The 22821-nt window shown below is 35.8% G+C and overlaps 1 protein-coding gene across 2 annotated transcripts in view; it reads left to right on the forward strand.

Annotated features, from left to right (window-relative positions):
• The window catches only part of LOC127873344 (alpha-mannosidase 2x-like), a 26530-nt gene continuing 3709 nt past the window's right edge, over positions 1-22821 (forward strand). Inside the window, exons 1-20 of one of the 2 annotated variants that reach the window (XM_052417192.1) lie at positions 1-246; positions 2037-2221; positions 2484-2621; positions 3385-3529; positions 3975-4146; positions 4754-4881; positions 5152-5325; positions 5801-5981; positions 7025-7202; positions 8366-8568; positions 8872-9042; positions 10157-10253; positions 10488-10537; positions 11179-11344; positions 11646-11776; positions 12802-12901; positions 13349-13483; positions 14359-14470; positions 15386-15528; positions 21809-21950. In XM_052417192.1, coding sequence (XP_052273152.1) covers positions 2084-2221; positions 2484-2621; positions 3385-3529; positions 3975-4146; positions 4754-4881; positions 5152-5325; positions 5801-5981; positions 7025-7202; positions 8366-8568; positions 8872-9042; positions 10157-10253; positions 10488-10537; positions 11179-11344; positions 11646-11776; positions 12802-12901; positions 13349-13483; positions 14359-14470; positions 15386-15528; positions 21809-21950 — 2704 coding nt within the window. In that variant the 5' untranslated portion in view covers positions 1-246; positions 2037-2083. The remainder of the gene's footprint in view (positions 247-2036; positions 2222-2483; positions 2622-3384; positions 3530-3974; positions 4147-4753; positions 4882-5151; positions 5326-5800; positions 5982-7024; positions 7203-8365; positions 8569-8871; positions 9043-10156; positions 10254-10487; positions 10538-11178; positions 11345-11645; positions 11777-12801; positions 12902-13348; positions 13484-14358; positions 14471-15385; positions 15529-21808; positions 21951-22821) is intronic. The other variant, XM_052417193.1, reaches the window with a different exon arrangement.

Here is a 22821-nt window from a genome sequence, read left to right on the forward strand (position 1 = left end):
CAGGTATGTGTAAATATAACGTGCGAGAGAGTACACACTCGATCGATTGTGCATAGCTTCAACTTGTATCGAGTGGGTATTTGTAATGTTTCTTTAGAATATAAATCGTGCTTATTACACTAGAGTTGATGGCATTGGTAGAAAACACACGTGCTCTGTGTATACGGTGTTCGCTGTTGAAAATGGATATAGAATTGCGAAGTGAACTACGGGCATTCAAGTAAGATACTTCGTCTCTTTAAAAGTGTAAGGCTAAGATGTACACATGTTTGATTGTTTTGTTAAGCTACATCACTCAACATTAGTTTTTTATGTAGTGTGTCACAAAGATGACAGATTTTTGTTAACAATTATAAAACGAGCGCTTAAGTGAGGTAGTCTGTCTCAATTGTATAAATGTATATTTTGTTCAATGACGCATTAATAAATTTACGGTAATTTAATGGTTTATTTCTGTCCCGAAGAGCTTAGGCACGGACGTTAATCATGGGCGCCATCTCTTTTTAGCGATACAAATGTACATAAATAAAGGAGCCAATGCTACTTACGATGCGGCGCTTTGTACCGGATGTTTTTAAATTTCAAGTATAATTCTTCAGGGTGAGTAGACTGTATATGTGTTTTCAACATATTTTGTTGTTTTTTTTAAATCGGGCAATGTAGTGCGAGTCAACGAAGATTAATTCATCCATAAATGTACAGAAAAATACAAACACCAACCTTTGGAAACGTGGGGACCTTTTTAGCCTGTGAAATGTTGGAGTTTTTGAAAGCATATCGTTGTTTTTTGCCTGTGCGACGAGAAAATGCCCACCCGATTGAAACGCTAGTAACATCAAACGATTGCATGCAGCATTTACTAGTTGCTGTTTGCATAAACACATTGGCTTCTTGTGGATCTGATACATTATGTTGTATTTTTCCAAAAGAGATGGGACCCATGCCAATATGGTGAAGCTTATGGCAGGAGGTGGCGCCAATGCAGCATATACTGTATGGACCATCACTTGACACATACTTGAAAGATAATGTTCCTTTTCATTCTGATTTTTTTTTAAATACGCCAATGTTTTTGTGCATTCAACAACTTGTACATGTTGAAAGCAACGGTTTGCTGTTGTTGTCGATTTCATTGGTTGGAAATGTGCTCGTCACACAGGCAAAATACATCGATTTGCTTTCAAAATCTCACCCATGACACAACTTATAAAGGTCCCCACGTTTCCACATGGGCTATGATTATTATGTTTTTCTACATGTACATAAATTAATATTCGTTGAATCGTACGACATTGTCCGAGTAATGCGAAATACGTTGAAACAAACATATAAAACTTACTCACCCTGTAGAATTATCCTTGAATTTCAAAAACATGCGGTCCATATCGCCACCTCGGAAGAAGCATTGGCTCATTTATTATTGCATCGCAAAAAGAGATGGCGCCCGTGATTCACGGTCGTGTTATTAGACAAAATTCATAATATGATTTATGAAACAGCAGTATTTTCTTCCTTTAATATTCTAAAAGTTGAATGGTTTTTAATAGTTTTCCGAAGAGTGAACTTTAATTGGCTATTTTTGACAAAAAAAAACTGCATATGCCGTCTGACCTAACCAGTTATCATACAAAATAAATTTAACCCTCTATTTTTACAACTTCTCACATTGACACTAAATCCCGAAAGAAACTATTGTTGTCAAATAAATAACGCTTTTTGTCGGGTTATTCTAAAAGGTTGACTGACTGTATATCCGATCCTGAAGTACATATATATTGCAAGCAAACTCCATGCTTTCGGATAGGTGCCTATGCTATACTTAACAAGTGCACACTTGGACTTAAATTGCAATCCGTAGGTCTTTAAGCAACGCAATAATTTAGTAAACAGAAATAAGATTTTGTAAACGTATGCATGTTATCTTAATTTCGAATAAATGAACTCAAATACTGGTATTGCCTTAACTTATATTGGTAGCACACAAATATTTATTTAAAATTGTAATTGACATTAGCGATTCATAATTGATCATACAGGACAATAACTGCACAGATCTAGCAGTTTATACATATTCGCCGCAAGAATGCGTATAACGTGGCTTCGATTCCACCGGAAGTGGCGACGTCTGGCCGTGCTAGTGGTGGCTGTCTACCTTGTCGTCAATGGACTCCTATTTTCCAAACTGATAGGCTGGGTTGATGACCTCTCTTCACTTATGGAGGTTTGTTTAACTGGCGTGAACATTTATACTAACATCAGTACAGAGCATTTGAATTTTAATTAATATGAACACACAGTTTGGAGGGTCTTTACCTTTTTTTAGTGTTTGCCAAATGCTCATGTGTGCTGATTGCCCCTATAGTATTTTAAGGCACTGTGATCAGAACCACACTTATTTAGTACTGTAAACTAATTTGTACACTTTCAAAATATATTCCATTCTTTGAAATCAAATTTTTAACTTTTGAAATTATTTTTGGCAGAAAAGGTATGATCCGTTTGGCAGCATACATCGAAATCCTTGTCCGATGCAACGAAATTTGTACGCATCGGAACGCATTTTAACCGGAAGTGACGCTGTATGCCAGACCGCGTGGAGCGACAATGATGCTGATATACAGGTAACGTTTCTGTGATGTGCGATACGTCATACATTTAGAAGACGAAAACATGTTTGTTATCCGCGATAAACCATACTTCAAGTTGATGACATGGAAGACTACAACACAACATTTTTGCTGTATTTCGGTATATTATTAATACAATGTACTGCTCTCTTTGGAAATAAATTGTTACGGATATTTTTACCACGTGCCTATAATGTTTGAGAAGGGGGTATACTGGAGTCACTTGTTCACATAAACAGCAGAAAAATTAAAGAAACTGCTGTATAACATTGCTGATGTGGATAATTATTTGATAATTCTTTCAACTTACATCTTTTAAAAACCAATTGATGAATACAAGTCGAATGTTCCGACGAACTGCTGCATCGTATTCCTTCAAAAAAAAATAACAAATTATGATAAGAATTAACAAAGCTTTGCTCATCAGAAGTTTTATTACATAACCGACATATGAGAAAGGCAGTCGGAGATAGTATTGAATGTGTGCGATAAGAAGGCAAAATAACCGGCGACGGTAAATTTCTACGAGCCTCGTGCTGTGAAAAGTGGGCTTACTGCATTTGCGTAGTGTCGTTCCAGATTAGCCTGTGCATTATGTACATGCTAATCAGGGACTAATCTTTCCGGATATACTGGATTTGTATTAAGAAGATAACCCGACAGCGAACTGCACAGGCTAATCTGGGACGCCATTTTCCGCACTGTACTTAAGCCAGTTTTCCCACACCGAGGCTCATATTCTCTTTGTTAACTATAGATGGAATCGGTTCTCGATGAACTCAGCGTGGGCTACCCGAACCTCGTGCTTACAGTGTACGGGTGGGCGGACACGATACGGGTGGAGGCATGGAGCCCCGCCCCCCTCACTGTGATAGTCATGCCCCACTCGCATCAGGACCCAGGTTAGTTGGAGTAGATACGAGGCAATGGCCAAATATTTTTGTATGTTTATTTCATTTAAATATATGCCAGTATTTTCCGTAGAAACAAAGAGTCCAGTATTTTACAATTTTGTAATGAATTAATACAAACAAGGCTCTATTAAAAAACGAGGTATATTGCTTTTCTTAGGTCAGAAAAATGTTTTATCAACATTTATTCACATATGTGTACCTAAATAATGTAACGCTAAAATGCATTTTAAATGCACTGAATGCGCCTGATAAGAGTACGATGATAATACAGTCACATTCGTGCAACTCAAATAACTCTCTTCATTCAGTATATGAGGAAAAATTATCAAGATATATATCGTTACCAATCAATTTCTGATTCACCATGCCCATCATATTTACGAGCTTACATTATATTCTTTGATGTTAAAAGTAATTGTAAACATGAAAATAGGATGGCTGTCGACTATGGACGCCTATTACACCCAGTTCACCAAAGGTACTTTGGACAATATAGCTGAGCAACTGTCTGCGAATCCCAGCTGGACGTTTATCTGGAATGAAATCGTCTTCCTACAACGGTGGTGGACGGATGCTTCAAATGAACAAAGGATCAAGTTTAAAAAGTACGTATTTTTCATTGCCATGTTTGAACATAACTGGTTTTCATACTTATTTATCAGTTCCTCTTACCATAATCGTCCCGTTATAAGCAGATATCCACCATCGGTTATTCTTTAATTTTTAAAATAAAAGTTTACTTTTGGCTTCGAAAACCGTTGGTGCCGAAGTACACATGTATACGAATATTTTATAAAAGCCGCGTTCTGAGAAAACTTGGCTTAATACATGTGCGTTAAGTATTATATCAGCTAAGCCTGTGCAAGCCACACAGGCTAATAAGGGATAACACAGTCCGCTGTTATGGAAGTTTTCGTATAAAAGAGGTGTCTTCTAAACGAAAAATAGTGTATGCGGAATGTGTTGTCACTGATTAGCCTGTGAGAACTGCATACGCTGATCTGGCATGAAACTTTACGCACATGAATCAAGCCCAGTTATCAAACAGCGAGGAAAAAATCATATATTTGTTAAATGATTAAGCCCTTGATATCGGAGTGTGGAGGAAACGCAATGCCGTTCATGTCTTCTTGTAATGGTAAAATACGCGGTAGGAGCTGAAATCAGCACAAAGCTTGCAATGTTGTAAAACATCTTTACTGTCTTACTAAGGTTACTGGTCAGTGGTCAGTTGGAGCTGGTGTCCGGTGGTCTGGTGATGCCGGACGAGTCGCTGACGCACTTTAACGCTATACTCGACCAACTCGTTGAGGGACACCAATGGGTTAAACAGACTTTCAGTGAGTTATATCGCTCCAGCGTGTGATTTGGTAGATACATGTCCTGTTTTACATTTATCAATTAACATAGATTGCACTTTATAACTGAAAAAATGCATGTAAACGTGCATTAGTTTGCATACGTGAAACTGCAAATAAATCCGATCTGGTTAAATAAATAATAAATTCTTCGTCGCCAGTAGAACGCCATACCCACAGTATTACAATCATTCAAGAAAACAACACCAGGTATGACTCAATAACCTTTTTTGTTTTAATGTATAATAACAGATATAACGATTGAGAACAATTGGGCCATTGATCCGTTTGGTCACTCTGCTACGGTTCCCTATCTCTTACGCGAAGCTGGGCTGAAGAACATGGTAATTCAGAGGACACATTTCGCGGTCAAAAGGGAATTCGCCAAGAGGAGGAGTTTCGAGTTTTATTGGCGCCAGAGTTGGGGTATGATTTTCCACCGTCTTGAAACATCTTCTGGCTGACGTAATTGAGTATTGGGAAAACTGGATTAAATGCATGTGCGTGTAGTGTCTTTCCAGATGAGCCCGTTCAGTCTATCAGGGACGACACTTTCCGCTCTTTTGGAATTTTTGGTTTAAAGAGTTTCATCAAAACAAAATCTAGTCGAGGCGGCAAGTTTCAACCCTGATAAGCCTGTATGGATTGCATAGGCTAATCTGGGATGAAACTACGCACATGCATTAAGCCCAATTTTCCAATAACGATGCTAAATTTTCGTTGTGATTGATATCTTGAATCCATGTTGCATACATATCTTAAATTAATAATTTCTCACTCTGTGAATAAGTCACAATACGGTTTAGGCACAATAAATGCTTAATTTGAAAGCGATACCATATTTTGTATTGCACTAGATATAGACGACACGTTGAGCATTTGTCTTCCATGTCTGTTATAGATTTTGAAGGCAAGCACGACATGTTTTGCCACATGCTGCCGTTCCTACTGTACAACATCCCACATTCCTGTGGTCCGGATAGACACGTGTGCTGCCAGTTCGATTTCCACCATCAGCACTGTTACCACGGCAAATCGCATATACCCGTCGTCAGTGTTACCGAAAATAATCTAGCGGAACTGTGCGTGGTGGTGATTTATTTCTATGATTTTATTCATAATTTGTTGTCTGCAGAAGCTGGTACTTTGTTATATTGAGACATTTGAATCAAAGACATGGGCCCGTATTCACCAACCGATTCTTAGACTTAAGAATAAAGAATAGACTTAGAACCAAAAAAATGTGTTCAGTGTTTAAATATATACAGGCCTCCACTGGTGATTATGTCATTAACAAAATGTTCTATACGAAGAATAATATAGATAGAGATGTTTACTGCAGAGTTTGAATCAAAATTAAAGAAATTCTTGAATATTCTAATTTAAAGAATTTTCTTTATTCTTAGACTTAAGTCTAAGAATTGTTTGGTGAATACGGGCCCAGTTCTAAAATAAATAAGATATAACACAATATTACCTAAAATTCATTAAATAACACATCATTCTGCAGTATTTATATACACGGTTACTGTGATAAAAAAGGCATATCTCATTCCGTATGAAGTCAGATTCGCACCCACGTATAGCGATCGGGAGGTCACTGGTTCGATCCCCGCTGTGGGAGCAATCTTCCGATCTTCCCCAAAGACACCAAGTACTGGTTCTTAGTCCCAGGAAACGCAATCGAGCTAAATTAAATAGGTTTAAACTAAATCTATAGTTTGAAGTTAAGCTATTAATTTATAATTATTATTTAAGTATCATTTTAAGTAAAATAAAAATATAAATAGCCAGAAATTGATTAATTGATTTAAACTGAAATAGTTCCGGAAATATAAAGAAATGTATTCTGACAGATTATTGCTTAAATCTAATAATTGCGTTCCAACGTCCTTGCATATTAGAATTATGCAGGAATGTGTTGATGGGAATTTAACACTGGAAATTCACGTAAAGTATTATAATTTGTAATATACAATAAATACCGATTTGTAAATAAGCTATTATCGTTTACAATTGAACACTATACAACGTGTTAAAATAAGTCAGTGGATAGCAAACTTAAAAGAAATATACACAGCTGCAAATATATGTTTTTACAATTAGAATAATTAAAACTCTTCAGAGCAGAATCACTGTGGGAGCAGCTACAGAAAAAGGCGTCTCTCTACCGACACGGCGTGGTCCTGCTCCCACACGGGGACGACTTCCGGTACGCCACCAAGCCCGAGTGGGAGGCACAGATGTTCAATTTACAGAAAATTATGGATTATATCAATAGAAATGATAGAATGCAAACAAAGGTAATCTATATTAAGTCATCTGTACTTTATTGTATGCATTGTTGACAAATCTGAATTCTTTGTAAGAACAACATATCTCTACCTTACATACCGTAAAGATGACATTTACAATTTATATGACATTGTCACCTGTGTATGGCCTTGACATATAGCTGTTGGCTGTTTAAATGTTTGCTCAGTTCTTGCAACAAAAACAAACTTGTCACACCTTGTTGTGAGAGATATATAGTCGACAACAGGTTACTACCCTATGGTTGTGTTATTTATCTGGCGAGGCTTGGAATAACAAACACGGCGAGCCTTTCATATGTAATCGCTTTTTTAGAATATATATATTCACACATATGTTCAGTTACGGAGTCTCTGATTTTGAAATAGGTCATGGGGTAAACACTTTAAACACATGACGATGTATCGCCATACCCTTTTTTATTCGATATTAACACAAAGTAATGTATATAATGGTACCTAATATATTATTATATATAAAAACGCCATTTATTTAACGTCTTATACAATGAAATATATAGCGAAAATAATTCGGGGTATATACAATTTTCAATTTAAGACCTGATTGTGATTTTCGATATAAGACCCTATTGTGCAATTTGATTGCATTACCTCCCATATCCCACTTACATAGTAATTAAAGGTGTCGAAAACGCGGGGTTGTATACAGACCCCGTTTTTTATATTGACCCCGTAAGTATAGTCTGAAAACTACCAAGACCGCGTACTCTACAGGTTTTCACAATCTACTTACTCTTCTCGTCTATTAAAATAATTGTGTTGATTTTCTCTTAATGATAGACGAAAAATGCAAGTGGTTTAAACATATAAGCACACAGGTACATATTTAAATTTCCTATGAAAATATTGTCTGCATTCGTCATTTATTTTTTTCAAACTTGTGACCCAAACCTGTTTGCTTTTATTAATGATTAATAAACAGCGTCTTAAACTGTGTATATACATGTATGTAACTGTAGTTTACGTGTTCAATTGTGTACATATATCTATGTACATGAACATCTTTACTTTAATATATATTTTTAAATAATGTAATTCACTGAAGAATAAATTTAAACAACACAATATTTAAATAATAAAATATAGACTCTTTAACGCAGGTGCAAATAAATGCTAACTCCTCCGATTTATAGATCACATTTGGAACGCTCAACGATTACTTCAAAGCGGTGAAATCTGAGAAAGCACCTGGTCCACCCTCATCAAAAGGCCCATTTGCGGTGTTGAGCGGGGATTTCCTGCCATACTCTGACCGCAGTGACCAATACTGGACAGGCTTCTACACCTCGCGGCCTTGGATCAAGGAAGCCGTTAGCCGTCTACAAGATTACTTACGGTAGGTACCGCTTCGTGTTTCTAAACACTGTACCCATTGGATAAACAATTTGACCCGTTTGAAGTCCATTGGAAAATCAATTACTTGAAGACATTTCTGAACAGATTCAAGCTTTAAAGGCATCATTTCCAACCGTTAGATACTGATGAGCAGCAAACAGCATAAAATATGAACAGCATGAGAGTTACTCACATGTGCAGATTTAGTAACATTGTTGCATCGAAAAATTATACTAAAAGTTCATTTTGTGGACGCATTGTGTAGATCGGATCACTAAATTGTGTAGCATTTTACATGGTGTAGGTCAGCCGAAATCCTATTCACGCTAAGCTTGAGTGTTACTAAAATCAACACCAGTATGGCGTCATTATACCGGAAGTTGGAGTCATCGAGACGCACTCTAGCTGTGTCCCTGCACTACGACGCAATAACGGGAACCAGCAAGGCAAACGTCATGCAGGACAATAAACTAAGGTGACTTTGCAGTAAAACTCTGGTTCCAACCATATGACTTCTCTCATTTAGCGCTTTTATATTTCACAATGAATTACGCAGCTCTATAAATGTTCATTTGTTTTACACGCGTCGCCTAAACAAAAAAGTTCATTAAATGATTCGGACATACATAGATCGCACCACTGTTGTTCAGCAGTACATTTGCAGGGGAGAAAACTGATGGAGTTTGTAAATTGTTAAACGGAAATTTGAAGACTCATAGCGGTTATCTCCCCTATTCTTACAGATACTGAAAACAATTTGTCAGGTTTATTATTTTACCTTTCTTTATCATGAACTTATAAGTCCCCTACCGATGAAACCGAAGGAGACTTATGGTTTGCACTCTGTGAGTCTGTGCGTCTGTCAGTCTGTCACACTTTTCTGGATCCTGCGATAACTTTAAAAGTTCTTCATATATTTTCATGAAACTTGAAACATGGACAGATGACAATATGTAGATTATGCACGTCATTTCATTTTGTTCCTATGTCAAGAATTCTGGTTGCTATGGCAACAAATAGACTAGAAATATCGTTGAAAATGGTGGAGTTTCATCGGTAGGGGACTTTTATTGCTTGGCAATAGTCTTGTTATTTTAATTTCGTGCAATTGTGATCTCTAGCGCCTATTTACGTTCTTAACAGTATTTAATGACCAAGGAATACCAAAATGTCTAAATCAGAAATCTTTATTCTCCCAATGTTTTTTTACATCCATTATCGCCTGTGGTGACCGCGGGAGCAGGCATTTGATTTAAATTATTGTTAAAAGCTGTTCTGTTTCTTCAAGAAAGTTAAGAATTAATAGTTCGTTCAAAATTGTCAGGCAGTTAAGAAACATACCATGGTGACGCCAGTTTATTGTCAATGCAAATACTCAGTACAACGATATAGCTGAATTTCTAAAACCGTCAGATACCTATCGATTCATACGCATTTTGATATATTCTATCAAGTGTCTTCGTCCACACCTATGTACATAGCAATAAAATAAGTGTGACTGTTAAAACATATTCACGCAAGTTGCATTTCGTAAAAATGCCTAATACGAGCTTGGTCTTTAAATGTCAATACTTGTGCTGTATTTCCAGTATTCAACAAGCATTTGGAGAACTTAACAACGTACATGAAACATGCATAAAAGGAATTTTGAAAAACTATGACCACAAATATCAAACGATCAACATAGTAAGTTTATACAGTTTTACTCTGTGTTAATTTATGAAGTCTTTTGAAACATAAATAATTTGTTGAAGATTTGAAATATGCGTTTCTTTTAAATTTACCAGCGTATGGATAAAAATATATTTGTAGTTAATGTTGTACACAAGATCTCAATATCAACCCTTTAATTTAAATGTTGCCCATATCTCTTTTTATGCATTACTTGTTCATTTAATGTACAAAATACATTTGTGTCAGACAGGGGACTCCGGACCACAGCTATTGATATTGAGACAAGACCTTCCCATGTAAGTGGAACACAGCTCTCTTGTTCTTCACACTGCTCACTTTGGGTATGTGACTTTGTGCGCCTAGTATGCTTTTTACCTTTCACGTTTTCCTTATATGATTTAATTTTTGTTTAAACTTAGCGAGGGAATTGCGATATACATTTATTCTGTAATATTGCAGTCGTATTGTTCACATGTTCTGTAAGGATTGCGATATCATTTAGTGTTTAATATTGAATCTTCTTTGAAACTCATTTGTATGCTTACTTACTTAACCATGTTACATACGTTTATTTGGCGAAAGAGTATAATCACATGACTACAGGTGGTCATGACGCAATGGTGACTTTTCGCCCACATACCGTATTATTATCGTTGATTATTTTAAACTAAGTGGATAGATGGTGAACATTTGTTAACATAAAGCGCAATGCTTTACACAATTTTTGAGACAATATTTCCTGCTTTTAAATTAATTTCATTTTCAAATAATAAATAATGTATGTTTTAGATAGAAACATAACATGAGGGGTAAATATTTCCCGATAAAAGAGCTAATCAAGTGTTATTTTAGGTGGAATATAAAACACACATTTTAAAATTTTACATGTCACAAATATGGGCCTGAAAACCACAATAAACTTAATTTACCATTACAGTCGGTTATTAATATGGAACAGCATTGGGACGAAACGAGATGTTGTAGCTCGTGTCCTGACAGACACACGTGATGTTCACGTGACAGATGTGTACGAGAGGCGCGTCACTCAGCAAGTAGACCCAGAATGGACTGAAGATGGCCACGTGACGGACGGGACTTTTTGGGTACTTTTATACAATATTTTATGCGACCAGTATCTGAGCGATGCAATGATGTCTGATGACATCAGGTCGCTGTAATTTACTTCAGTATATGGTGCGTTTTAATACACACTATTAACTCTAATGTCAACATTTTTATTACAACTGAAAAGTTTGTACAAAACAAATCATTTATAATAAGGACTTCAATTTGCTTTATTCAAGCTACAGTAAGAACACTACAAAAGCGCGTGTTTGCCTTTCCACTCATATAGATCTAACATACTGAACAATAAACAAACAACTTCTACACAATATGTTGCAGTTATCCTTTCAAGCGGAAGTGCCGGGTTTCTCTGTAGCCGGCTATTTAGTTGACATATCCACGGATGATGTCCATGCTAGCGTCGTTACCCTCTATAATGTGACTAGTTCAAAACAAGGCACTCATAAAACGTGAGTGTGCCAAATGACTTGTGTGTTTAATTAGGCAGGAAACGTCTTAATGTTGTACACAATGCTCTTAAAACACCGACATTGTTTTAGGAATCGGTGCTTTGATTTAGATATTTAAAGAAGAAGCTTAATACCACGAATAAGACATAATCACTAAACAGTATATATTTATTATTGTTATTTAGCAATTAAAACGAATGCTGTATTTGATTTAATATATATATATATGTACGAAGGCATGTAAGATTATATGCCAATCCACAACAAATAGAGTTGTATAATAAGAAATTTAATAATCATATTAAACTTTAAAATTACAGAGTTTTGTTTATTAGTTGGTTTAAAAAGACAATATAAAAATTATTATACTTGTTGATCCGTAAACTATTTTAAGAGACTGTCAACCACGAATGACAAAAATATAAAAGATTTTTTTTTCATAATTGTTTATATTGATTAAAATATAACGACTGGTATATTACATTACTTGAAAAAAGTTCATATTTTCAGGATATTCGGATAACTTAAGTAGATTGATAATTTTATATAAAAATATATACAATTCACTACGCATGCACAATTTGCATTTCTGGGTTTACCACGTGTCGATGATGATCAATCTACTGGCGTTATTTATAGTTAACTGGTAAGTTACCTGGTAGACCTACCCAGTAAAATGTATTACCAAATATACTGAAAATATGAAAACTTAACAACTTTTTTCAAGTAATGTAATATACCAGTCGTGATAATTTAGTCAATATAAAGTAATAATTGTAAAAAAAATATGGTATTTTACAACTTTTCTTTTCTTCGTCGTCGTGGTTGACAGTACGTCCCATTAAGCAATTTTAATTATAAAAACATGAGGATGTGTCAAACCAAGGGTCATGGTCAATTTAAGCTTTGTATATTGGTTGGTCAATTACGAAACGTGTTTCTTTACTTATAAACAAAACGGCGAGTACCATTTTTGTATCAATAATGTATAACGTGCGTCCAATCGATGATGTATTTTATTACAGAATCAACTCGTTTTACATCCAACCACGAGTTACCGACTATTTCAATATATCAAACGATATTCTTACGGCATCATTTTCTTCGTGTGATGGACTTCTCTCGGTGAGTGGTATTTAATTAGTATTCATTTTTATATCCAAAGTCTGTGTAGATAATGATTATAGATTTAATTTTAAAAAAGGTTCGACGTTATGTAATTCAGTCAATGTATGTAAGAAAAAACAACAACAACGCATTAATCAATTTAGACGCTGTAATAAAAGCACGTGTTCTAATCAACAAATCCGATATATTTTATAAATTCATAACGCATTGTGATTGTTTGTTGGCCAATAACAATATATATTAAATTCTTATGCATCCACAAATAATTTTTTTATTAACCAACCAACAACTGTAACGCGAACATAAATTCGAGTCTTAATAGGTGTGGACAAAATTGAACTGAAAATGAGAATTTAAATTAACTATGCTCCTGTTCGGACTGCACAGACTCCTATGGGATAAAAACTTGATTAGTTGCGTATGCAATGGTTTATATGATTTCAGTCCGTCTACTATCCGGCCATTGGAGCAACTTTTACTGCCGATCTCAGTTTCATCACGTACAGTACAGGTCACCACACGCATCCGTTTAGAGACAAAAGTGGGGCCTACATTTTTCTTCCTGATGGATCTGCGAGGGTTATATTATATTTCCTTTAAAACAACACAATCAGCAACCACATAATTCATGTATTTGTATGATGTAATCGAATTCAATTATAACATTCATTTATATAATCTATATAATAACTGTATATAATATAATCCCGTGTTAATGCTATAATTAGTTTATCATTCTACTGAATACTTTTTTGTATTTAAATTTAAAAAAAGAAAAAAAATTGAACATAATATAGGAAACAACTAGTAATGACATCTCGCTTTTTGTGTCCATACAACACCATAACATGCATCAACACAACAGTTAAATTGTTCGACATTCTTGAAGAACCAAAATTTACGTTCGACCTTGTTTATATGCAAATGCATGCGTATAATCATCGAATTTGTTAATAAAATCTGGGAAGAACAAATCCAACTGTGATGAATACAAATGACTGACCTTCTTAAGCTGGAAACTTCACGTCTATATAAAGCTCTAAAGATCTTTTCAGACGACTGACAAACACGTCGATTTTCAAAGATTAAAAAGGGGGGAATTATATCAATGCTCCCATGTATTTTCCGGATACATTAACAATATCTAAACTTGACTGAAATGGAATCCCCTTCCCACGCCTAACGCGAACCGTGGTTGACAAACATGTTTTTGTCTGAAGATCATATATAACCTGAAATGTTGTAGATTGCGCAAAACGTTGCAAACTGATAAGTTGCAGGGATACAAACATTTTTATAAAATACTCATTAACAATGCGTGGTTGTATAAAAAAAGAAAGAACTAAATTTTTTTCAAACAATTATTTTCACATATTAAGATTCTTTCAATAACTCAAACACATACAGGGAAATAATTATAATTCGAAACGTGCCCATATCCATTGTCATTGCAGTACATCAGTGAGCAGCCGACTGTGGTATTGACTGAAGGCAAATTGTTTTCCCAAGTGCGTTCTGTGTACAAGTCATTCACGCTTGTTGCCACCATCTACCACAAAACTAATGGTAAATAATTGACTAGTTAAATTTAGAACTAATGAAGATCCAGAAATATTTTCATTAGAGAAATTATTGTCACCTTCCAGTCTATGTCTTTACTTAAAAACACATAACTAATGACATAATTATGAGTCATTAGTCTGGGGAAAAGGGGTTTAATGCATGTGCGCCGACACTTTCCGCCTGTACTTTAAAATTTGTTTAAAAGATACTTGCTGAAGACGAACAATTCCATAACACGTAAAGTGTCGTCCCTGAATAGGCTGTGCACACTGCACAGGCTAATCTGTTATGACACGTTTTCTCAGAACGCCATTCATCAACATTACGGGGCAATACAAACAACACAGCACTTTTAGACCGAAGCTTAGTCTCTTGTTATTTATGCCGTAAGTCAAAGGAAGACCGAAGTATTTTTTATTCTTCCTGTATATTTTACTTGTCATGCTATGCCTGGGTGGAGAAACGGTAGCTGGCAGAGGTCATTTGTAGTTGTATGGCCTCAGTGAAGTGATGAATTCGAATGCATATCAAAGCTTGCACTGTTCTGTTGAAAGACAAATGTCAATCGAGGCCACATAACATTACGTTCGTGTTAACCCATGTCTTCACATATTGACATAGAAATATTTATACATTTTTTAACTCATAAAATCTCATCATTTTATTTGTTTTAGCATAGTTTTAATAAATATGATATAAGGGCTTGGTAGACAAAAGCAAATTACATTTATGTAATATGGTGTGGTAATTATACTTAATTCAACTGTTTTTTTTGTGTTTACAAGCTAAATTTCACGCATTTATAAAGCAATATGTTGTCCTTGCAAAAAATAAGGTGCAATATTGTATTGCATTTAAACAACGCTTATACAATTATCAAGTGTTTTCCTTCAAATTTACTTTTTTTGTATCATTAAGCTGATTTATCGAACGGTATTCATCTGGAAACTGAAGTCAACTTGAACAGCGACACATGGGACAACACGGAGTTGGGACTTCGACTGGAGACCAATGTATACGACTCCTCGCTTGGCTTCTGTACGGACGCCAACGGATTTCAGGCAAGAACGAGGTTACGCGACAACTTGTCATAATAATTTAGATGATATACTTAAAAAAACGTTTTTAATACACTTAAATAAAAAATCCGCGAACTGTTGTTTTCCTTTGTATATGTTTACATGGAGGTAATGCCGGTAATACCATATTGTTGACTTTGAGCAGGCCTTAAAGGTTATAAAGAATATTAATTAACGAAAGAAAGCTATATACATGGTGCAGAATGCACTTAATATGACCCGCGTCATGCGAACATTGGTCTTATGCCATATGCGGCCAGCGGAGCTTCAACCCAGCCTGCGCAATGGTCACAAGCTATCAGCTTTGAAGTCGAACCAGCTTTAATGGTCTCTTTAGCAGATATGGTAGCTCCCGACCAGACTACGCGTCTTTGCAGGCTGTTCTAGAGCTACCATGGTCGCATTACGCATAAGACCCGTTTTCGCAGGACGCGGGTCATTTAGTTAATTCTTCATGTTTTTGCTTTCCTGCGTAGATCTTCATATCGTTATGAGTCCGACATTGCTCATCACAATATGCAACGTTATCTGATTACTTTTTATGTAGATAGAATGCTTGTATTTCACGGTAGTATACATGGTACGGTCTTAATTTAAAACCAACCACTCGAAATTGCATATCTTAACACCCGATACGACTCGAGTTAGTCTGTTCAACAGGCCTTAGGTTAACGGAGTTAGCCTGTACGGACAGGCAATGGTATTTCCATCATACCATTTGGTATGGGGTTAGCCTGTAGATAACCTGGATAAAAGATCTATAAATAAATAGTTTATTTATAGATTACGAAGGAAAAGGTATTAGGTCACGATATCTCGATCTCTCGCTTATTTATTGAAAATAATGAAGAAAAACGCCTTTTTAGGTCTTAAACCAGTAAAGAATGGAAATATTGGTGATTTTATATTTTAATCAATGAATTTAGAACATTTTAAGATTAAATATATTGCACACTGACAGTGAATAGATTAATAATTTTGAAAACACTAGGGATTTGTTTAAAGTTTAATTATATTTAAGTATGAAATACCAAAAATAATAATCAAATTATTGTAAGCAGAAAAGGATTTCATTCAATCATTTATTTATGTATTAATGTATTTATCTATGTATTAATGTATTTTTGTATGTATTTATGTATTTATTTATTTATTCATACATTCATGCGTTCATTCATGCGTTTATTCATTTGTTCATGTATTTCTTTCTTTCTTTCTTTCTTTATTCTTTCATCTATTTATTTATTTATCTATCTATTTATCTTTTCATTTCGTTTGTGCGTACGTGGGCTTGTTCATTGGTTTATTGCTTCGTTCGTTCGTTCGTAATTTCTTTCAGTCAGTCAGTCAGTCAGTCAGTCAGTCAGTCAGTCAGTCACTCACTCACTCACTCACTCACTCACTCACTCACTCACTCACTCACTCACTCACTCACTCACTCAGTCACTCAGCGAGCGAGCGAGCGAGCGGGCCGGCCTGTCGGTCGGTCGTTCGTGCGCTCGTTTGTTATTTTGTTCGTTCGTTCATGCGTCCGTCAATTTGTTTGTTCGTTCGTTCGTTTGTGCGTTCGAGCTTTTCTGCGTTCGTCATCATCATCATCATCATCATCATCATCATCATTATCATCATCATCATCATCATCATCATCATCATCATCATCATCATCATCATCATCATCATCATCATCATTATCAACAACAACAACAACAACAACATCATTATGATCGTCATCATTATCATCATTTTTTTTATTATTTCATTTCTTTATATACTTTGTATTATTTGTATTGTATTATATTAAATGCATATTATGTTAATGCTGCCACGTTAAAACAAAATGCATGTTGAATGAAGTTACAAAAATCGATTGGTGATATCGTCACATAGCAGGAGGAAGGGTGCCTTGGGTACCTTATGACATATCATGCCTACAGGGTGATTGATGTCGGTGTGTCATGCTACATTGTCTTGTTTATTGGAACCTTAATGCGATTAAGCCACTTTTAATAATGGTGATAACTGAAATTTCTATTGCTTAACAATACGAGACTGCGAAAACAAATGCCACAGGTTATTTATTTGACTCTTTCTTTGTTTCAATTTATATTAAAAGTATATTGATTATCTGAAGTGTGACTGTCTTTAGTTTGAAGATTTAATACGAAATTACATAAAAACTATAGTTGTTAATTTACTAAAGCAATTGACTCTTTATTATGTGTGTTTTTTTTATGAAACTACGATAATGGTAGCAAGAAGTATCCTTTTTTAACGATACTCGGTACATATCCCGATCGTGAAAATTAAGGTTGAAATAAAACGTTATATTTAAATTACTGATTTTTTAAGTTTGAAGTCGCATATCAAACACATCAAATGTTTTATGTAGTGTATTGTATATTTACGTATGACAGTTTGAAGTCCTGCTGATATAATTTATAAATCATTAAAAAGGGCATATCATATTTCCCGTGCACTTTTATACACTTAATTATAGTATTTGCCGGGAAAGAAAAACCATATTGGAAGTATCAAGTAAAAGAATGCAAAAGTGTAATCAAACTAAACACTTGTGTGCGTACATCTAACTTAAACTACATTAAGCACTGTTATATGCATCCTAATATCAGTCATATGGCATATTATGTATGTAGCATACGTCTGTTCTCAAAAATTGAACTATATGGTATTTAAGTATATCATTTAGAAGCAGTTGTCTTTCCACACATTCTAATCACACATGTTTGACTACTTGCGTTTCTTAATTGGACAATCTAACCTGTACTATACGACAGAAAATTTAAAAGTCAGACTAATATATAACGGAGCCGGTCGATGTCTGATCTATATGAATAAACTTGACGCTAAAATGGATAAGATTTAGGGATCACAACCAATTTAAGTCAGAGTAATAGCCGGCCGATGTCTGATCTATATCAGATAACTTTACGCTCAAATAGATAAGAAAGGGATCACCACAGCAGGTTGCTAATACACAGTGTAGACTTCCGCTGTTTTATTGTTGAAACATGTTTGTTTAGAAAGCATGGCCAAAATAATATGGAATCCAATTTTGAAATAAAAAATCGTCTGAAAATAGCGCCGTTGACTTGTTAATTAAAGAGTATAGATGACATCAAAGAAGTGATTTTCTAGACACATGGAGACAACTGAGGACGACACATACAACTAAGTAAATAATAGAACAACTAATAAGCCTCCTATGGAGGCAGATGATTTCTTACTTAAAAGTCAACAGATAAGTTGAGGCTTAAAATCGTATTTTATAAAGGAATATAATTGCATCTCTGTCCAATTAGATGTCTTGCAAGCGATTGTTTATTTCAAATGTAGTATGTGCTGTGATGAAAACCAACTTTGCGCATAAATTATTAAGTTATTTAATAACGTGCCTTGAACGTTTTCTCGTCTGTGAGAGTTTAAACTTGTATTATAATGTGAAAAGCACCCATGGTACTTCACCGATGTTATTTCTATTTAATTTAAGTAATCTACACTATATCAATGTAGAACGTTTTTTTTTATAATTTTATTTTATTTTGTATGTTTGTTACAACAATATATTTAAAAAGAAAATTAATACATTCAATTAACTAAAAATAGCTAAAAGGTTGAACACAAAATAAGTAGATAAAATATTAAATACGTCAAAAATGAATGAATGAATAAATGGCTGGCATGGCTGGCTGGCTGGCTGGCTGGCTGGCTGGCTGGCTGGCTGGATGGATGGGAGGGAGGGAGGGAGGGAGGGAGGGAGGGAGGGAGGGAGGGAGGAAGTAAAGAATGGAGGGAGGGAGGGTGGGAGTTGGAGGGAGGGACGGAGGGAGGAACGGAGGGAGGAACGGAGGGAAGGACGGAGGGAGGGACGGAGAGAGGGACGGAGGGAGGGACGGAGGGAGGGACGGAGGGAGGGACGGAGGGAGGGACGGAGGGAGAGACGGACGGAGGGAGGGAGGGAGGTAGGGAGGAAGGGAGGAAGGGAAGGAAGGAAGGAAGGAAGGAAGGGAGGGAGGGAGGGAGGGAGGGAGGGAGGGAGGGAGGGAGGGAGGGAGGGAGGGAGGGACGGAGGGAGGGACGGAGGGAGGGAGGGAGGGACGGAGGGAGGGAGGGAGGGACGGAGGGAGGGAGGGACGTACGGACGGACGGACGGACGGAGGGAGGGAGGGAGGGAGGGAGGGAGGGAGGGAGGAAGGAACGGAAGGAAGGAAGGAAGGAAGGAAGGAAGGAAGGAAGGAAGGAAGGAAGGAAGGAAGGAAGGAAGGAAGGAAGGAAGGAAGGAAGGAAGGTTGGATCAATCGATGGATGGATGGCTGGATGGATAGATGGATGGAAGAACAAACGAACGAACTCATGAACAAACGAACGAACCAATGAACAGACGCACGAACGCACAAAGTAACGAAAAAAACGGACGGACGAAGGGATGGAAAGATTAATGAATGAATGAACGAATAAATAATTAAATAAAAACAAAAAACAAAACAAAAATGTTTAAAACATAAATACATAAATGAATGAATAAATGCATGAACGAACGAACGAATGAATGATCGAACGAATGAACGAACGAACAAACGGAAAAAAGAATTAAACAAAGACCAAAATAGAAAAAGAACGAAATAACAAAAGAACAAACAAACGAACAAACAAACGAATGATCCGAGTAACGAACCAAAGAACGAACGAACCAACCAACCAACAAACAATAAACAAACGCACGAACGCACAAACGAACAAACAAACGGATGTACGAACTGACGGACGGATGGAAGGATAAATGAATGAATTAATTAAAGGGGCCTTTTCACAGATTTTTGGCATTTTTTTAACTTATTCATTAAATGCTTTATATTGATAAATGTGAACATTGGATCGTAAAAGCTCCAGTAAAAAATCAAGAAAAAAAATAAAAAAAGGAAAAGAACATTGCCCGGAGCAGGTTTCGAACCAGTGACCCCTGGAGTCCTGCCAGAGTCCTGAAGTAAAAACGCTTTAGCCTACTGAGCTATTCCGCCGAGTACACATTCTAGACGTATTTTATACGTTATATAAGCAATCTTCGTAGTTTCACAAAATTTAACGACAAAAACAGAACTCTCCAAATTATACAATCGTTTCGCGTTGCAACGCTTTATAATTTTTAGGTTTTAAAATCGTCAAAAGATGCATATAATGGCTATATTAGAGCATGGTTAATGTTTAGTATTACTGTTTCCTCACACATATAATAACTAAAACGAAAACTTACGAATCTGAAACAATTTTTTTCAATTTTGTCAATTTACCAAAGCGTGAAAAGATCCCTTTAATAACTAGATGAATAGATGGGTAAATAATAAAAAAAAATACGTTCATACTTTTTGTTTGTTATTATTTTTGCTATTGCATACTTAAATATAATTTAACTACATGTATCAACAAATGCCTAGTGTTTTTCAATATTATGAATCTATTGTACATTTCACAGGTATTACAAATAAACCACGCGGTAACAAGATAGATTCACTTTAGCATTAATTATATTCAATCTTTAAATGTTCTAAATTCCTTGAATAAAATAAATATTTGCATTCCATATTTCACATATTTATTAAGTTCAAGACCTAAAAGGGCGCTTTTCTTCATTATTTTAAATAAATAATCGAGAGATCGAGATACCGTGACCTAATCCCTTTTCCTTCGTTATCTATAAATAAACTATTTATTTATAGATCTTTTATCCAGGTTATCTACAGGCTAACCCCATACCAAATGGTATGATGGTAATACCATTGCCTGTCCGTACAGGCTAACTCCGTTAACCTAAGGCCTGTTGAACAGACTAACTCGAGTCGTATCGGGTGATCTTAACCAATATTTACACAAGTATCTCAGGGATTTCGGTAGATTTTGAAAACCAGGAGTCAAATTGACCCAAGGACTCAAAATTATGAGGGGTCAAAATGAAAATTAATTTGGTCAAAATATTAAAGTAACTTGAAATGTTCCTCAATGCATGTTTTATGTTTTGTAATAGATTTATCATAGTAATGAATAAAACATTTTCGCAAAAGCTTTATTTTTTCAATAAAAGATCATTTCTGGTCCTTTTTCAAGTTGGATTGTGGAAAACAAATGTGTCAAAATGATGCAAGACTTTTTTTTGCAGGAGTCAAAAATGAGAAAATTGCAGCTTGCTTGCATCAAAATACAGGATTATTCTTCACTTGAAATCACTGCAGATAGTGTTTTAAATACTTAGATGCAGCGCAGAAGAACGCGACAGAAGTTGACAATTCAAGGCAACTTTTACCCCATCACGACACTGGCCTCTCTGAACGATCACAGCTCTGTTGTTAGTCTCCACACTTCACACGCTCATGCGGTAGCTAGCCTGGCATCAGGTGTGTATACATATTTGCGCCGCGTTCTGAAAAAACTGGGCTTAATGCATGTGCGTAAAGTGTCGTCCCAGATAAGCCTGTGCAGTCCGCACAGGCTAATCAGGGACGACACTTTCCGCTTTCATGCTATTTTTAGTTTCAAGAGAGTCTCTCCTTACCGAAAATCAAGTTTAGGCGGAAAGTGTCGTCCCTGATTAGCCTGTGCGGACTGCACAAGCTAATCTGGGATGACACTTTACGCATATGCATAAAGCCCAGTTTTCTCAGAACAAGGCTCATATGTTGGTTGTTTGTTAGGAAGGGAAAACATGGCATTGCTTCTCCCCACCATGTTTCGTGAGTAGCTCTTCGATATGTGTTATGCGTTTATTGAAATCATCGGTACATTGCAATTTTCCTTAATAAAGATACATGCATATCTAAGATATACAAGCAAACATCGGAAAGCTTAATGTTGTGCATCTACTATCTGCAACTTGAGGTGGTAAAATATGATTGGTATATAATGAGCGGTCTATCATGTTCAATCTTTCAAATGACGAATGATTTTACATGCGCTATGCACATGCGGAGAACACTAGACGGGCCCGCTAATGCATTATGCATCTTAAACGGAAGATTTTAGGCTAATAAGTTTGTTTGGTATTCTTGCCTAGGGGAGGTAAACTACATATTCCCTGAGATATGAGTTAATTTTATTTAAAAAAAAATCACCTTTCTCAGGGTTCTTAGATGCCCAACCGCAACTCATCAAAACAGCAACATTGAATATCTTTCAGCACACATAGAAGCGGTTATTCGCGATTTATTCTTATTTTTTGTCGAGTCACATATAAGTTACTAGAAAGAGTCGTGGAACACACTCTGGGCC

Source organism: Dreissena polymorpha, chromosome 3 (assembly GCF_020536995.1).
Source record: "Dreissena polymorpha isolate Duluth1 chromosome 3, UMN_Dpol_1.0, whole genome shotgun sequence".
In the NCBI taxonomy this organism is placed as follows: Eukaryota; Metazoa; Mollusca; class Bivalvia; order Myida; family Dreissenidae; genus Dreissena; species Dreissena polymorpha.